This window comes from Drosophila pseudoobscura, chromosome 3, assembly GCF_009870125.1.
Source record: "Drosophila pseudoobscura strain MV-25-SWS-2005 chromosome 3, UCI_Dpse_MV25, whole genome shotgun sequence".
Classification (NCBI taxonomy): Eukaryota; Metazoa; Arthropoda; class Insecta; order Diptera; family Drosophilidae; genus Drosophila; species Drosophila pseudoobscura.
The window spans coordinates 6,576,720-6,592,697 of NC_046680.1; the positions used below are offsets into that span (position 1 = coordinate 6,576,720).

The 15,978-nt window shown below is 44.2% G+C and overlaps 1 protein-coding gene across 1 annotated transcript; it reads left to right on the plus strand.

Annotated features, from left to right (window-relative positions):
• The first annotated feature begins 10,024 nt into the window (after nt 1–10,024).
• LOC6898184 (dynamin-binding protein) lies at nt 10,025–14,317 on the plus strand. Its single transcript, XM_002138219.3, has 3 exons — nt 10,025–10,258; nt 12,893–13,494; nt 13,557–14,317. The coding sequence occupies exons 2-3, from the start codon at nt 12,894–12,896 to the stop codon at nt 14,123–14,125; spliced, it is 1,170 nt and encodes a 389-aa protein (XP_002138255.2). The 5' UTR covers nt 10,025–10,258; nt 12,893; the 3' UTR covers nt 14,126–14,317.
• The last annotated feature ends 1,661 nt before the right edge of the window (nt 14,318–15,978 follow it).

The window sequence follows — 15,978 nt, forward strand, 5'->3', positions numbered from 1 at the left end:
TCAGCGGAAAATCCCTACCATTTGCCACCCAGCCCATGACTCTTCAAGACCACCTTCTAAATAAAATGCGTGAGGCAGAAAAACAAGCGCATAAACAAAAATTAAAGCAGAAAAAAATCAACTATCACATGTCCAACATTATTATTATTTTTTTGTGCTTAGTTGAGTGCGCTTAGTATTTTTTTTTGTATGTTCGTTTTTGTTTGTTGATCAATTCGGAAAACGCACTTTTATAAAATGCTGTTGACGGCATTGTTGGTCAAGGCTGGAAATCAGTTTCGATAATTGGCTTTAGATGGAGAGTGCTTGAAAGAGCTCTTGCCGACGCTGGCTCTTGATGTGGGGCTGCACTTTGCAGTGGGTTGCTTCTAGGAGCAATCAAAAAATATTTATGCAAAAGAATAACGTTTATTTCTGGCAAATTTTGCAGGCTAGCCATCAAATTTGCATTCATTTGAGGAAAATTTCATGTGCGTGTCTTGTGCAGTTTGAAGTTTGGCTTGCGGCAAAATGATTGAGCCAAGTCAGGCCAAGTCAAGCATCCATTTAGGCCAGTCAATTAGTTGCCCATTGAATCGAAAACGCCTTAGACTTCGACCTCATATCACACGATTCTGCTTGCCTGCGTCTTGTGTGTTGGCTGGATAGTGAAATCAGAGCACCGCTTTCTATTGATTCAAGGTGAGTTCCACCCATGAATTGTGGCTTTAATTGGGAGCAATCGAATGATCTTTTCATTAAGTAAAAGTAAGTTAGATAAATGGTTATAATATAATGCTTATAAGTGAACTTTCTTCGCTATAAATGTGGGCTTTTTTTTGGATTTGTATAACTCATCACCGTTCACAGAATATCTTATAAAATTACATTTAATTTGTACGAGTATTTCGTAACTGGAGCCACGTTCCCTCTAATGATTGCTGGTTATCGCGGTGTTTATCAATTCGAAACCTCACCGAAATTATGCATTTACTAACAGTAGCTAATGCTTTAATTAAGTTCATATCGTAAATTGATCCAGCGAACATCGTTAATCTGATGAAATCCCATAAACCGTGGAGTGCATTTCTTCTTGCTTTGTGGGTCATTTGCAATGAAGCTGCTGCACATTGCCAGCCAGCATTAATCAATTTGTCAGACTCAATTAAGTTTCAGATACTCTAAACAAAAGATCGATTATATAATCCGAGCCATTGGCAAGGCGAGCCCCAAATGGGTGCCGATTAATCAGCCATTGGCAGTGAAAATGGATGAGCACAAAATGGAAAGAGACTGCACAAAAAGCATATCCAAGAGAGAGAGAGAGAGAGAGAGAGAAGGGGGGGAATGCAGACAGAGATGTGGCCTGAAGATGCCACTTGAAGTTGGGGCCAACGGGTTTGGTCTGTGCTTTGTCGCATTGCAGGAAGTTGCAAGTTGTCAACGGGTTGGCCGCATTTGGCCATTTGCTACGGCATGGGATTGATGTCGGGCCTTGAGCAGGGTATCCAAGGGTATGAACTGCCTGAGGGGAGGACCGCATTCTACAGAAGGATAGGAGAGGGAAAGGATATGTTATTTTGATACAGATTAAGAGTTGAAGGAGCCGCGCATGATAATGGTATTTTCTTGGCTACCCTTGTGCTTCATTCCAGGGAAAGGATACCAACTACTCAATGATTTCCTCATATTTGAAGAATATTATCCGAATAAATACAAGGTCTAAGACTAACCGTAGGACCCATAAAGTAAGTACTACTGATCTATCCCTGCTTATATGTTTATCCTTGTGAATCGTCATCAGCCAGTCGATCCCTTGCTGCACGCAGCTTCCTTTTACAGATCTGCATTTGATTGCTGGCGCTGCAATCAAAATTATTTAATTTAGATGCGGCAAATGAATTCGCGGTCTGCGATTCGCGTGATGCTGCCAATGCGGCAACCAGAGTCGCGACTGCGCCCCCGTTTATCGGTAAACGGAAAGAAAGAGCAACAACAAACTTTCACTTTCGACCGCGTTCGCTCCGTCTCGTCTCGTCTCGTTTCATTTTGTTTCGTTTCGTTACATTGTGCTGTCTTTTTCTTGCACGCCTTCTTTTTGTTGGGCAGGTCAGTTATAGCACAGCGTTGGAGTTGCAGTTGCAGTTGCAGTTGGAGCTGGAGCTGGAGCTGGACTTCAGCTGGGGCTGGATGTGGACCTGGGGGCTGGGCTGGTGCTGCAGCCGCCTGCCATGGCTGAGTGCATTTTCGATTTGGTCTCCTCTAATCACTGGGCTTTTGTTGTTGTCTAAGAAAATGTTGTAATATAATTTTAATTTGTACCCAGAAATGATTGCCAATTGCCGCTGCCTAATGTTGATTATACAATTCTCTTGTTGCTCATTTTGTTTTTCGCCTTAAACGAAAGTGTTTTGAGCGCTTTGGCGAGGCTAATACTTAAGCCACAGATTTGAGCACACAAAATTCGGGTAATTATTTGTTGTGGAGAGTGAGACCTGGGGCGTGCACAACACAAGACCATCGGGTATGCGCACGAGCATTGACTGGTGGCCATAGGCGATGTTTAGAAGGTCTAAGGTCTCTGCGCTGTGGCCGAAACCCCAAAAAAAACGTACAAGTATGCCCTGTGGGCATGGATTCCTCGGAGGCCCCCAATGCGAGGCGCGCATGCGTGAGGTCGTCGTACTTAAATGTCAAACGGTTCGGTGCTCTAATGAGACCCGACCCGCAGCCAGCCCCAAACCAAGCCGAAGATTGGTCAATTCGATCGGGCCAAGTCGGCTGTCAAGTCTATTGCGGGGCTTGTCGCAATTGCTCCGGCTGCTGCCGTCTCATGTGGCAACAAGAATGACCATAAGAAAGACGGATTATTGCCGGCCTGTCTAATTTATACAACTCATTGCGAGAGAGGCGACGACAGAAAATTCGTCGTCCAAGTTGGTCGTTAATTAATGCGATTTCGGTTCGACGGTAATTAAACTTATGGCTCTTTTACACACCCCGACAAATGGGCTCTACCCTGCCACAAATTGGCAACTATGTTATGATCGCTCTCCGACAAGGCCTCACCTTATACGAATGCTCCTTGGAAAGGCACACCTGTGCGTTTTGCGCAGACGTGTGTTCTTTTACGTCGCAACACGCTCGCACTCCAACATGTTCGCTCTGATAAGCCCTCTCTCTCTCTTTCTGATTGTTGTGTCTTGCATGCAAATCAAGCGAATGTTCGCCTGCAGTTTTCTTGGGGCTTTTGATATTCTGTTTTATCCCCTCCCCGATCAGCCTCGTCTGGCAGCCATATTTGTGCGTTTAACGGTGCCCGGTGTCTGAGCGAGCGGCCACCAATCCATATTCAAGCCATCCATAGGTGGATAGCCTCCAAATGCCACAAGAACCCAATATATGGACGTGGCCAGTTTTTTAATTGCCTCAAAATCATACGCTTTGGTACTTTGTAGGCCACAAACTGTGATTGCAAAATCTGCACGGGTGGAGGAGTCCCAAATGGAATATTAATACATTTTTATTCAACGAGGACTTCGAGAAGGACGGAAACTTCTGCTGAATACTAAACTCAAGTGGGGGCTCCTCGGCCTTTGGGTTCGACACCAGGCGATAAAATCCTTTGAGAAACTATTGTTTTAACTATAAACTCTGTAGTGACTTTCCCTCAAATAAAATCTTATAGTGCTCTGAACCTAATGTATTCTATGGTCTACTCAATATGTTTCAAAACGATGTCTAACCATTTAAAGATCAGCTTTCCCATTAGCGCTTTGACATAAAATTGACCACAGAGAAGTGTTTAAAATTCCGCTCTTAAGTGCTAATCAAAGCAAAAGGGAATTTGCATAAGCAGAAGATATTTCCTGGTATGTATTCAGTTCTAGAGATTAAAACTATGACTCCATCGGAAGGTGTTAAGACTTTCGCGATTCTGTCAAGATCAATAATACGATGATGACGATGATGATGATGATCATGAATGGTGACGATCACACAAATCACACAAAAAAATCAAAAGATTGTTTATTTATTTATTTATTTTCGAGGCGAAGCAAAAAAAATCGTATTAGTGGAGGGAACTGCCGCCGAATACTCGTCGATGTGCCACTCCATAGAAAATCTGGCTTCGATTCCGAAATACCAATAGCTTAAAGTAAAATCTCTGTTTTCCTTTCGTCGCTGTCATCGCATAGGAAATGATCATAATGGGTTAATAACAAATAATAAACATCACGATTAAATATTATTGCTTGCCAAATGGCAACAGCCTTGAGCGGATTTAAGCCGCCCAGCAACTTGGACGATTGGCCATCAGCGTGTTAATTACATCGCCAAATGTGAAACCTAGAAACCAAACTAATTATAACACTTTGGAAATCAAACAGGGTATTTGGTTAACTAAACGTAGAACAAATCCGTGGGTAGAGCAAGAAACGGAAGCAGGGAGTCGTAGTTGAGTTTCAACAACAAAAGAATGAAGATCACAGAGAAAACAGATGGAAATTAAGCCAGTACTGAGCGGACATTGTACTCAGTTGTTATATGTGCCTGTGTTTAGGTAAAATTATGTTCCTGAACATCGTTTATCCTGATTCTACCTAATGACAAGTAGTCTACTTTGTCTATCTAGCTCCGAACCATTCGTTTCATGTATTTACACAGTTTCTCAGTTTAACAAAAATGTATCAGTCACAGGAAAATTCTTGGTACCTAGAAGGGAAATAGGGAGGGTCCAAACTTTGAATTTCGAATAGATTCTTCCAAAAAGACTGTCTTGTTTAAGGAAAAACAGTCCAACAGAGAGCAGTAGTAGGTATTAGTACCATTCTGGCTAACTCCCTATGAAACTATGTATTGAATTTCATAAAAAATCATCATTTATTATCCGGAGATCTGTGTACCCAAGATTGTACGTTGTGGTTTCACTTTTCAATGCTTGCCGTTCCCCATATTTCTCTTAGCTAAATTAAAAATAATGAGCTTCTTAATTTGTTTAGTAGTCATAAGTCGGCATACAGTTTTAATTGGCAAACTTTCCATGCAATTCAAAAGGAAATTATGCAGATTCAAGCTCAGCGTACACCATGTCGTATGTGTAATTGCAGGGCTAATTAAAACGAGAGCTCCATTCCAATGCCGAATGCAAATGCAAACAATGCAAGCTGCTCATACGCCATGCCATTGAACTTGTCATCCGCCATCATCTGTGGCACCTTTCAGCACACGCCATCCTGCCACTCGATAATTGTTATTATAGGGAATTATGTTGGCGCTGCCGTTGGGGGAACGGGGCGGGCATAAAATAATCATAATTCATTACAGATTGGTTTTAACAATTTTCCGTGTTGGGTACGGCTCGTTGTACATTAATGGCTTGTACTGTACTTCCTGGGAGGAAGCAAGTTCATTCGATATTCGATAGATACAATGTGTTGCATTGTTATATCCAATCTACAGATACTAATCCCACCTGGTTTTAATGGTTATTCTCTCTCAGAATATAAATATTTATTCAGGCCATAATTCGGCCAGCACTTGAAGCACTCCAAATCTTTTTTAGAATCTTTTCCCAATTGTTTGGTTCAGAGATTTTACTTCTCAAGGTCATCCTTTAGTTTGGGGATATCCAAAGTGTTTTCCAAATAAAATTTGAATCATTATCAAGTTAATGCCATCCGTTCAATCTGGTTTGGGCTTTGGGCTTTGAGTTTTTGGTTTCTAATTTGCAGGTTTTGTTGTTGTTCGTGGACCATTAATTGATTTAATGATTTCGTTGGCTGCGAGTATTATGTTAACGGAGCGTTACAAATCACAAGACAGAAGCAGCGGCGGCATTAAGTGGCAACAAACTGTTGGCGGCTGTTGTACAAATATTGTATCTGGCAGATACACTGGACTACAGGCCTCAGATGCCAAGCTCTTCACGCGTGGCAACGTTTTTTCAAGTGCAGCATGCAATTTTGCAATATTGAAAAGAAGACTTCAGAAAAAAGTGAAACTCGGCGATATTGTGTGTGTGTGTGTGTGTGTGTGTATCTGTGAGATACACAAGCATAACTGTAACCATAATTACCGACAGCAATGAAAAGCGAAACAAAATTAATGAAGTGTGTGATACGCGCTGAGAGAAAAAACTAAGAGAAGAAACGCAATCCCAGCTCCAAGACAATGCCACCTCCTCCTCCTCCTCCCCCTTAGGCACTTGCACCTGTGTGAAGGTTGCCACCGATGTATCTCTGTGCCGTGCAGAGAGTACGGACTATGTAACTTGTCCAGAGACGCGGAAGTTCGGGAAAAAAATGTTTAGTTGCCCCGGCCCAAAACAATGCACAATGTACCAGCCACACACTCACTCGCTCACTCACTCACTCACACGCCAGATTGTTTTGTCCGCCTCAAAGGTTTTGTATCTTGAACTTGAGGCATCATCGGGCAAGACAACGTGTCTGTGGGCGCTGTCTGTTGCAGGGGTGTTTTGGCAGCGTGCTTCAGCCAACTGAAACAAATGGCCATGGAATCGTTTGTTAACAAGCACTGAATAGCAAATAATTCTAAAAACAATTGATAAACTTCTACGCTCCCAAAGATGGAGAAGATATACCCATATATGTGGATTACTGATGGAATTTTCTTGGTTCTTTAGTGGAGAATATCGATGGTTCAACTGTCCAAGACGGGATTCTCGATTTAAAAAATTGTGCAATAAAAAGCACCAGAACAAACGATAAGCTGGTCATAATAATTTCATTTCAGTAAAACAATAAAGTTAAACAATAAAGACTGCCCATTAAAGAGTATATTTTCATTTATATTTAAATAGATGCATATAAGGGAGATATTTGCAAATAAAACAATGTACCAGTAGGTAGCGATGGAAAGATTGATTTATATATATTGTAGGCTGATTTCTCAACCCCGAAGGCACCTCAACAATTGTATTTTATTTTATTTTATTGTCTTTTTCGAATTTTCCTAGAAAAAAATCTATAAAGAAACAATCAGCAAGAAGCGCAAATTGTTTTGACCACATCATGTCAAAGCTGCCTCCGATGTTGTCTAGCTCCAAGTGGAGCCCCAGACGATGCGATGTATATTTTTTGTTGTTTCTGCAAAGATGATTTGTGCCAGTGCCACTTGAACTATGCGTCAGACTGGGCCCCCCACCCCCCGAACAATGAATGGGGGAGATGACGGAGATGAAGATGAAGCTGGAGACTTGGATGCTTGAATGCTCGGCCCTCAGTATGTCAGATGTCGATGGCGATGGAGATGGAGATAGAGATAGAGATGGCTGGTAGCTGATGCTGAGGTGCTGTTGCTGTTGATTTTCTTGGTTTTTGCTGCTGCTGCTGCTGCTGATGATGTCTGCCTGTCTGTAGTACTAGGTATTATTGCATCATCAAACGGATTGGGCAATGAGTGGATTTAAATACACATTTAATGGTTTCAGTTATGGCCCATTGTGCCCGGTCGTTCAACTAAGCCCCACAAGGGATTATCGTCTTGAGATCTGTTCATGATTTACATTTCGTTTATTTATGGCTAAAAATTCAATAATATTTACATTTAAAAATGGGTTTAATTGAACTATAATTAGAAGTTAACATTTTCCTTTGACACTAGAAGATTATTTATTGATTTTATCACTTTAAGAGTATCTAAAACGGAGTACTCCTTTACTGGTTTTGGTTTTTTTAATTCCCCAGAGTTTCGGACACTTTTTCTTCTTTTTTAATGGAAATTGTATCTCTCGATTCGTGCTACCGGAAACGAAGTGCAGAAACAATCAAAATCCCAAAAAACGACAGAACCAGAACCCCCACCACCAAAGACCCAGAATATTAATTCACCTTTCCGTATGCCCTACCAGCAATCGAATGATTAATTTATGTTTATTCTGTCATTGAAGAGGAGCGGAAAATCACTTTGGGGAAAAATGAATTTCCCGGGCTGACCGTTTGGAAAGGGAACCCCACAAAACCCAAAAACATTTCTGCTGACACACAAAAAATGGGAAGCACACAATTACGAAGCATATTTTCCGTATTTCCCTGTTGCTCTCTCCGTCTCTTTGTCCGTCCTCCCTCCCGCTCTGTTTCCCTTTTGTGGGCTGAACACGTGCAAAAGTACAAGCAAATGGGGACAAAGAGGTAAACGCCATAAATGACCAGGTCCACTCACAATTATTGCCACAGCGGAGCACTGCCCAGGGGAGATAGAGATAGAGATAGAGCGAGGTATGAAAAATCGAAAGTGGCAACTCGAGTGACAAGAGGAGACCGAACGGTGCCCCGGCTCGGTTCGGTTCGGATCGGATCGGTCTTGGGTGCAGCACAATCTGCGACTCAGCATCTCTAATGGCGGCTGCAGCTGCCACCAAACAGGAGGAGGGGCAGGCTTTTTGCCATATCGAAGAGCATGTTGCACAATGTCGATGGTGCGAGCACAAGACAGATACAGCAAGCAGAAAAAAAAGCCGTACACACTCATTGGAATTGGAGCAGAGATCAACGAGTCTGCCGCCAGTCAAAGGCAAACATCTGGTCGAGGGGGCCCACATCACATCACGTCACATCCCACCATCCCCGTCCCGCCGGGGCAGGGTGGCCAGGTGTAGCCGGTTTCCTGTGCGTCGTGTGCAACGTGTGCTGCAAATCCCCAAAATGCTTGCAACCATCACGGGTGTCAAATTGCTCCGAGAACGCCTGAAAGGGGGCGCTCAAATGCGGACTCGACGATGGGGAAAGCAGATTTTATGAGCTGGAAGGAGGGCCTCATATGGTCGGTATAATCCTCAAAGAATATTTCTTTAACCAGCTGCGGTTATGCCGATTGCATAAATCTCAATAGATGCCCGAGCAATTATTTGTTAATCACCTTTTTTGGGGTTTTGGCTAACCGCAGTCTGTGGGCCCCTTCAGCTGGCTTAATTGAAATGTTTTCGGTTTGGTTTGGCTTTGGGCTATTGGCCACCAATATATTGTTTGCACTCAAACCGCACCACAAAAGTGGTGGAAAAATAATAACTTACCTTTCTGAATAAAAGACATAAAAATGCACACGTTTTCTGGACAACAGAAAAAACGATCAACCGCCACCGCATTGAAAGTGAAAGCTTTTTTCTATTATTTGGTTTAAAAATAAATTTTTGTTTTCTTATGCAGATGCATAAATTATTGGAAAATATTTTCGAGTCAAAAGAAGAAGTGTTGAGAGTGGGAACTGCTTCGAATGCCCAGCACCTCTTTTCTTTGTGGGATTCGAAACGCTTAGACAATGCTCCGAGGTTTACCTGTACCCCACCCCACCCCACCCCACCCCACAAAGGTGCCGGTTCAAGTTGAAGTTGAAGCTAAGCCCCAAAGTGATGTAATTTCTCTCGGGCTTTCAACGCCAGACTCGAGTTGAACTTGGCAGATGTGGTATTACACCTTGCACAGTACTCTTCCCAAGGTTATTCCCCCTTTTGGGAGAAACTTAGGCAGAGGCGAGTAGAATCTGATCGGATTGGGCTGCACTAATGCCTACCCCTAACATATTACTTAGAGGTATTTGGCTTATTCGCATTACATCCATTCACATTTCAGAGGAGGAAGAGTAACTCTGCTTCGGTGTGCGTTGTGGCTTTTTCGTGCTGTCGTTTTCCCTGGCATTTCTTTACCGCTTGCCGCAGCAGCAGCCGCATTTCAGCGTTTCCCAAATTTGCATGTCAATGAAGTGACTTTGAAGAGCACTCTGCCTGTGGCATAATCACTGTCTGTCACATTAATCAGCTCTTAATTAATTAACAGAGAGCAATTACAGCAATTACACTTGAAACAACGCAATGAAAACCCAATGCATATTTAATTTTTGATGGAAATTGGCTAAATCAGAAAGATACAACCGCAAGCGAACCACTTGCAGCCGTCGAACAGCTTCGAACCTGCAGACAAGATCGAACAAGACACGATCGCACGCAGCGGCCTGTGGCTTCGAGCCTTCGAACATGTCGTAGCCGATGACGACGGCCTGGGCCGGCTCGAAACCAACATCAACATTTGCAGCTTTATGCTAAAAACTAAAACTTTTTTGGACGCAAACGCGAACGGTACGCGAAGCGCATGCGCGGACGAAAGATCATGCCATCAAAGCCCGACAACGGTATTCGTGGGCCGCGACTGAAACGTGTCTGAAATTCGCGAAAGAACTGTCCCCAAAAGAGTTCTCCCCACCCAGTGACAAGTGCAGAAAACCAATCAAACACACAAATAAACCCCCCATACCCAATAAGGTGAATGAAACGGCGGAAACTGTGTCAAAAGCAAAGAAAGTTGTCCAAGTCCAAGCGATTATGTGGGAGTATGTGGGCAGAGTCCCAAGATCTTTTGGGGCGATCTTCAGATACATACATCTGCTTGCTTGAGGGGATTGGCGTGCCTGTCAAGTTTGAGTGATCTTCGGCGTGGGCCTCTTGCAATCCCAATGTAATGATGACCATTTTGGGAGCACTCACATCGGGAGGCGCAGTCGGAGGCAGTACGCCCAGGCATGCGGTGGAATGGTTCTTCAGCCGGTGAATCACTCACAGCACTCTTTCTTTCTGGGGGTGCGCCAGAAGCTCCCTGTGAATACCCCGCGAATACCAGGTTGAATATTTATGTAAGGCATGATATCTGGAGGCATGATATCACCCGATCAAATATTCAAAATCGAGGGCTTAACAAGGTCGCCTGCCATTTGGCAAACTAGTTTTCAGTTATTTTGCATTAGCATTCGATGTCGAAATATTTGTATTTATTTTTAGGTTTCTTTCATGCATAATCTAAGGCAGAAGCAGTCCGCTAATTATTGTCCAAATTGACTTGACTGAAACCCAAAAGAATCCGAAAAATAGTTTGCCAAAAAAGCAGCATCAGCTTGAATAAATAATTAAATATCTCAAAGCTAAAGAAACAGTTCCATGGACACTGCCTCCCACATTGAACCATGTTTAATTATATAATGTAATGCAATTATTTTTCCGGAAATTGAGCATGCCCGCGATGATTCCTGCCTCTGACAGCATCTGATTGGAATATATTTTCATATTTCAAAGGAGAAAGTCCCCGGGCCCGCCACCACCCCCTCATTAGCTCTTGGCCAACTCGCCTGCATACAAAAAGTAATCTCCCTTGAGCTTGACACATTTTAATATGCAAATGGCCTAAAGCCAAAGCCAAAGCCAAAGCCATAGTGGCAGCTGACGCTGCACCTGACATTGAGGCTGAAGCGGAGCCCGACCACGGCTTTTATTCGACCGCAAAGCAGGGGGATATATCCGGCAAAGAAGCCAATTAATTTGTTTATTAATTGGCATCTTTGGCAGGGAATTCATTTCACAGAGTGGACCAGAGTGGTCCTCGGAACCAGTTTAATTGCTGGTTTGTTATGCACTTGAAGTACAAGTGGCGTATACGTAACCTGAGAGCGGTCCTGCTTTCAATATTCAAAATGCTAATCAAAAACGAAACTAGTTGAAATGAGCTCGGAATAGACATCAATGAATTCCATCAATGGAATGCAAATATCGATTAGCCTCTCCTGCGGCATTGCATTCTTGTCTCGTTTCGAATGACAGACAGACAGACAGCTCACAAGGTAGCCAAAGCCCAAAACAAGTCCTAAGCTATTTTCTTTTTCGTGCAAATTTCTCAAAATGCATTTCTACGTGTGCCGGTCTTGATATAATGCTTTGATATATGCCATATATAAATATGCTCCCTGACAGACCCCCAAACAGGCGATTTCATTTGCGTGCCACAGCCAAGTCACGTTGCTTTTTTCTTGTGTCTCTTTTTTGTGTATTTTATAAATTATTTTCCCTTTACAAAAGCGCCTCTGGCTGCTTGTTCAGGCCATACAAATGTTAATCGATAACCGAAGCGATTAAAACAAAACACCTAAAACAAAAAAAAAGACAAAACAAGACAGAAATTTCATGCAAATGCAGAGACTACAAATACAAATTCCTCGGAAGGATTGCGTAAGACATTGTCGAATGGGCTGGGCCGGGCCTGAGAAAAAAACCCAAATAAAAGAGTCCAAAGCCCACTGAAAAATATCATAATTTTGCAGCGTTTGAGCAACATTTGAAAAAGCCATATCCAAAATTTTTTGACTGGGTCTTTAGCAAATACTGTCGATGGAAAAAGGTTTCAGATGAAAAAGAGTGTAGGAGTCGGACCTGAGAAATTAATTTCGAAATCTTTGGTAGTATCCCCCATAAACCGAGTTCCTAAAGGACAGAGGACGTAATTCCTATAGCTTTGGATTAAGGAACATTCTCCATAGCTAACATGCAGATTAAATATAAATAATATAAATGTTTGGGAACCATTCTTTCTGTTCTGTTCTGACCATCACTTCCAAATAGCCTTCTCTGCCAAGCCCGCTCCTCAATATGTTTTTCAAAGGCCATTTTCCAGATGGTTTTGTTTTTCTTTGGCATATTTTGTTGGAATTTCTGTTGAGTGGATTGTGCATTTAATTGAGAAATATTTGTTTGATATTTGATAGTAAAATCAATTTCGATTTGATGGTCAAACTAATTCATGTTTTGGGGGATTCGCATACCGATACTGATACCGGGGACAAGAGCATGTGATATGTACAAATAAACCAGTTGGTCGGCTAATGGAAAATGCCAATTGGAATGCCGATTGAATGGCTATGCAAAGTTATGCAGATCCATAAACCGGCTGATGGTCGAGCCAGAGCGCAGTGTAACACCTGCACGGAGCCGGGAAAATTCGCGGCCAGCACTGAGGAACGGGTTCGATGGTTGACGGAAGAGATGCCGCCGATTGCATAACGAACCACTGAATGTGCAACCAGTTGATGCACTTACTCACACTCCCCTGACTCCTTTTCTCCCTCTCTTCGCCAGCATGCGGGAACGCAGTCAGACAGCACCCAGACGCCGTCGAGCGGGTCCCAAGCAGGCGCTTCCCGGCAGCCACGAGGGAGTTGGTGCCCTTGAGTCTCCCTACTACACCATCGACAACACGGAGGACATCTACGGAACCACGCTGCTGCCCTCGCAACGCTGCTACGTGGATCCCTGGGACCTGGAGAACTACGACTATGTGCGCAAGAAGATCGATGATGGTACCGGCCAGGAGGTGGATGAAATCCACTATGGAGATTCCCAGACCCCAAGTCCCAGCTACGGAATGGGAATGGGAATGGCTGCTACCATGCCACGCCCCCACACACAGACGCGTCGCGTGTCACGCTCCCAATGCCAGCTCGAGTGCTGTGTGCCCCAAAGAAGCCGGCGGAGGAGCAGGAGCAGCCGCAAGGAGCCCCTCTATACAGCCAGGAGTGACATATACGGAGCTCCCAGTCGCTACGACGACTACATGGCCACGATGACCAGGCAGCTGCATCTTGACAACGATGAGCATGATGCCGCAGAGGAGGAGGAGGAGGAGGAGCTGCGGGCGGAGCTCTACGCAGAGCAGCGACAGCTCTACAACGGCTACGGAGGTGAGCAGATGGCCGACACTTCTCTTACAGTATTAAAATCCTTGAATATTACATCCCCAAAGGCTTCTCCAGTGCCAGCTCCACCGAGCACCCCTCCTCCATTGGTGACGAGCTGCCCATGCCCCAACGGCGAGCAGTCACCCTGCAGCGCCGCCCCGCCACCAGTCAGGTCCCCAACAGCAATATTTATGGAACGGCACCGCACCCGAGACGCAAGCGCAGCGGCAAGCCTGCCCCACCGCTGACCGCACCACCGCAAATCGACTTTCCCGCCCCGCCCCCCCTTTCGCCCGCCTACGACTACTGCAATCCCTATGCTACACTGCCGTACTGCAGCATTCCGGATTGCAGTGAGTGCCAGCAGCACGCCACGTCCCTCCTCTACGCGGCACCCTCCACCCTCTACGGAACTCTGGGTGGTGCAGGGGGCTCGGGGCTGGGCTCGGGGCTGGGCTCGGGGGCAGGTCGCGCACGGACTCAGTGCGAGTCCCCGCACTCCTCCGGAGGCGACTCCTCGCTCTACTCGGGAATTTACGCGCGTAAATTCGGCCTGAGCAAGAAGGGTCTGCTCCAGATCGACTACTCCTGCAGCTGGAACGACTTGGATCGGGTCATGCAGCGCCAGTTTTAGGCACTCTCCCTGGGTGCTCGAGTGTTTGGGTGCTTGGGTTCGGAATAGCATTAGAGCGGAACAACATTATGTCCTTAAGTCATCATCTTATAAACAAATACACATACGCAATACCAAATAACTGAACATATTCGTCGTAGCAAGTAGTGTTTCAACATTGAAATTGATTGAATAAACTTTTGAAAAAGGTTAGCTATGTCCTCGACAGAGTTGGGATCTACATATATATAAGAAAGCTACCATAAGACAGGAGGATCCATTCACACTTCTAGATACTTTGCATATGAATAACGAGAGATCATTGTGAATGTTTGAATAGAGATGTTATAAAGGAATCTAGTTTTAAAGCGTCAAGCTTCAGTACCTGTCCTTATCGTTCTCTTAAGAACATAGTTTGGGGTAAACCAATTCCCACCTGGCCTGCCCCACCTAATTAATTTATCAGTGGCAGCTATGAATGGCTCTTTGCACAAATGACGGGCGGCCAAACATGATTTAATCAACTAATTTGGGTGTGCATTGCATACATAGTGGGAACGCTTTTCCAGAATTTTACTCTAATTAAATATGACGTCATGACGCCCACAGCACATGGAAAACCTACATAATTTTAGTTTGACAATTTGTTCTTTGGACGACAGCAACAAGGAAATGGTTTTAGTGACTGACGTTGATGAATGTCCGGGGATTGTCAGCAAATTCAGCCAGAAAGGTGGGAGGATATAAGTACATGTGTATGTGTGTATGTGTGTAGATAGAAGTATTTAGAAATAAGTGTAGCATACAGTTCGGCGCTTAATTCGGGAAGAAATCCATTAAAGTTTCTCCACTAAAATGGAAATTGCACTCCACACTCCCAACTCCGAAATACACAGACAGCCAAAGGGAAAATCAATAAGGTGAATAAAATGCAGTATATTTTCCACTATCACTGCCCTCCCCCCCCTTTTCCGCTTTCGCACGGTGTTGCTGCTGAATGCGATTTCAATTTCTCAATCCAATTTACCTTTGCAACAGTGTAGACACACCAATACCCGCTCGAATTCAAACACAGATACGAATACGAATGCGAATCCGAACACGAACGAGGCTACAAACACAAAGCACAAGTAAATCATGAAAAAGGGGGAAAAGCAACCTAAAATAGAAAGATAAAAAGATAGAATGCACAGAGCTTTGGATACCCTTCGATGGGTGATAGATGGATTGATAGGTGCTCAAACATCTGTAATTCCTTCATATGCATTTCCCCATTTTGGAGGTCTCATCGAGCTGTAACCAATTGCTGAGAATCGTTGGACCCTGTGACAGGGTAAGTAAATCTGAATGCATAAAAGGAAGGAAAAAAGGGAAAAAGTGTGGCGATTGGGGGGTGGTGCTCTGGCTATGCACATAAAAGCGCAAATATTTGCGCAACATTTTCGTCGACGACGATAAAAATCGAGCAAGAAAAATATGCAAAGAAGTAGAAGAAATGCAAATAAAAGCGTCGCAAAAGAAGCACACAAAAAAAAAATATGTCTTCCCTTTGCTTTCTTTTGCTCGGATTTTCTTTTATTATTGTATAACGTCAAACATTTGCATGCGGCGACGCCTAAATGTGTGCCACACTCCGCGCCCCACTGGCAACCCCACCCACTCCTGGCTACTTTTGCATTTGCATTTATGTGCGGCGCCTCCTGCCCCTTGCCCACATCACAAATGCCCATGAATCGCAGCGAAAATATTTCGCACTTGCACGGAATGGAGTTTACGGAGAGGCCTCCGCCCGGAGAACCCAATCTCCCGCCGCCCTGAGGGGGTGCTTCGGTCTGGGCTGGGCTGGGCGCTCAATTTGCAAGTCCACCTGGAGC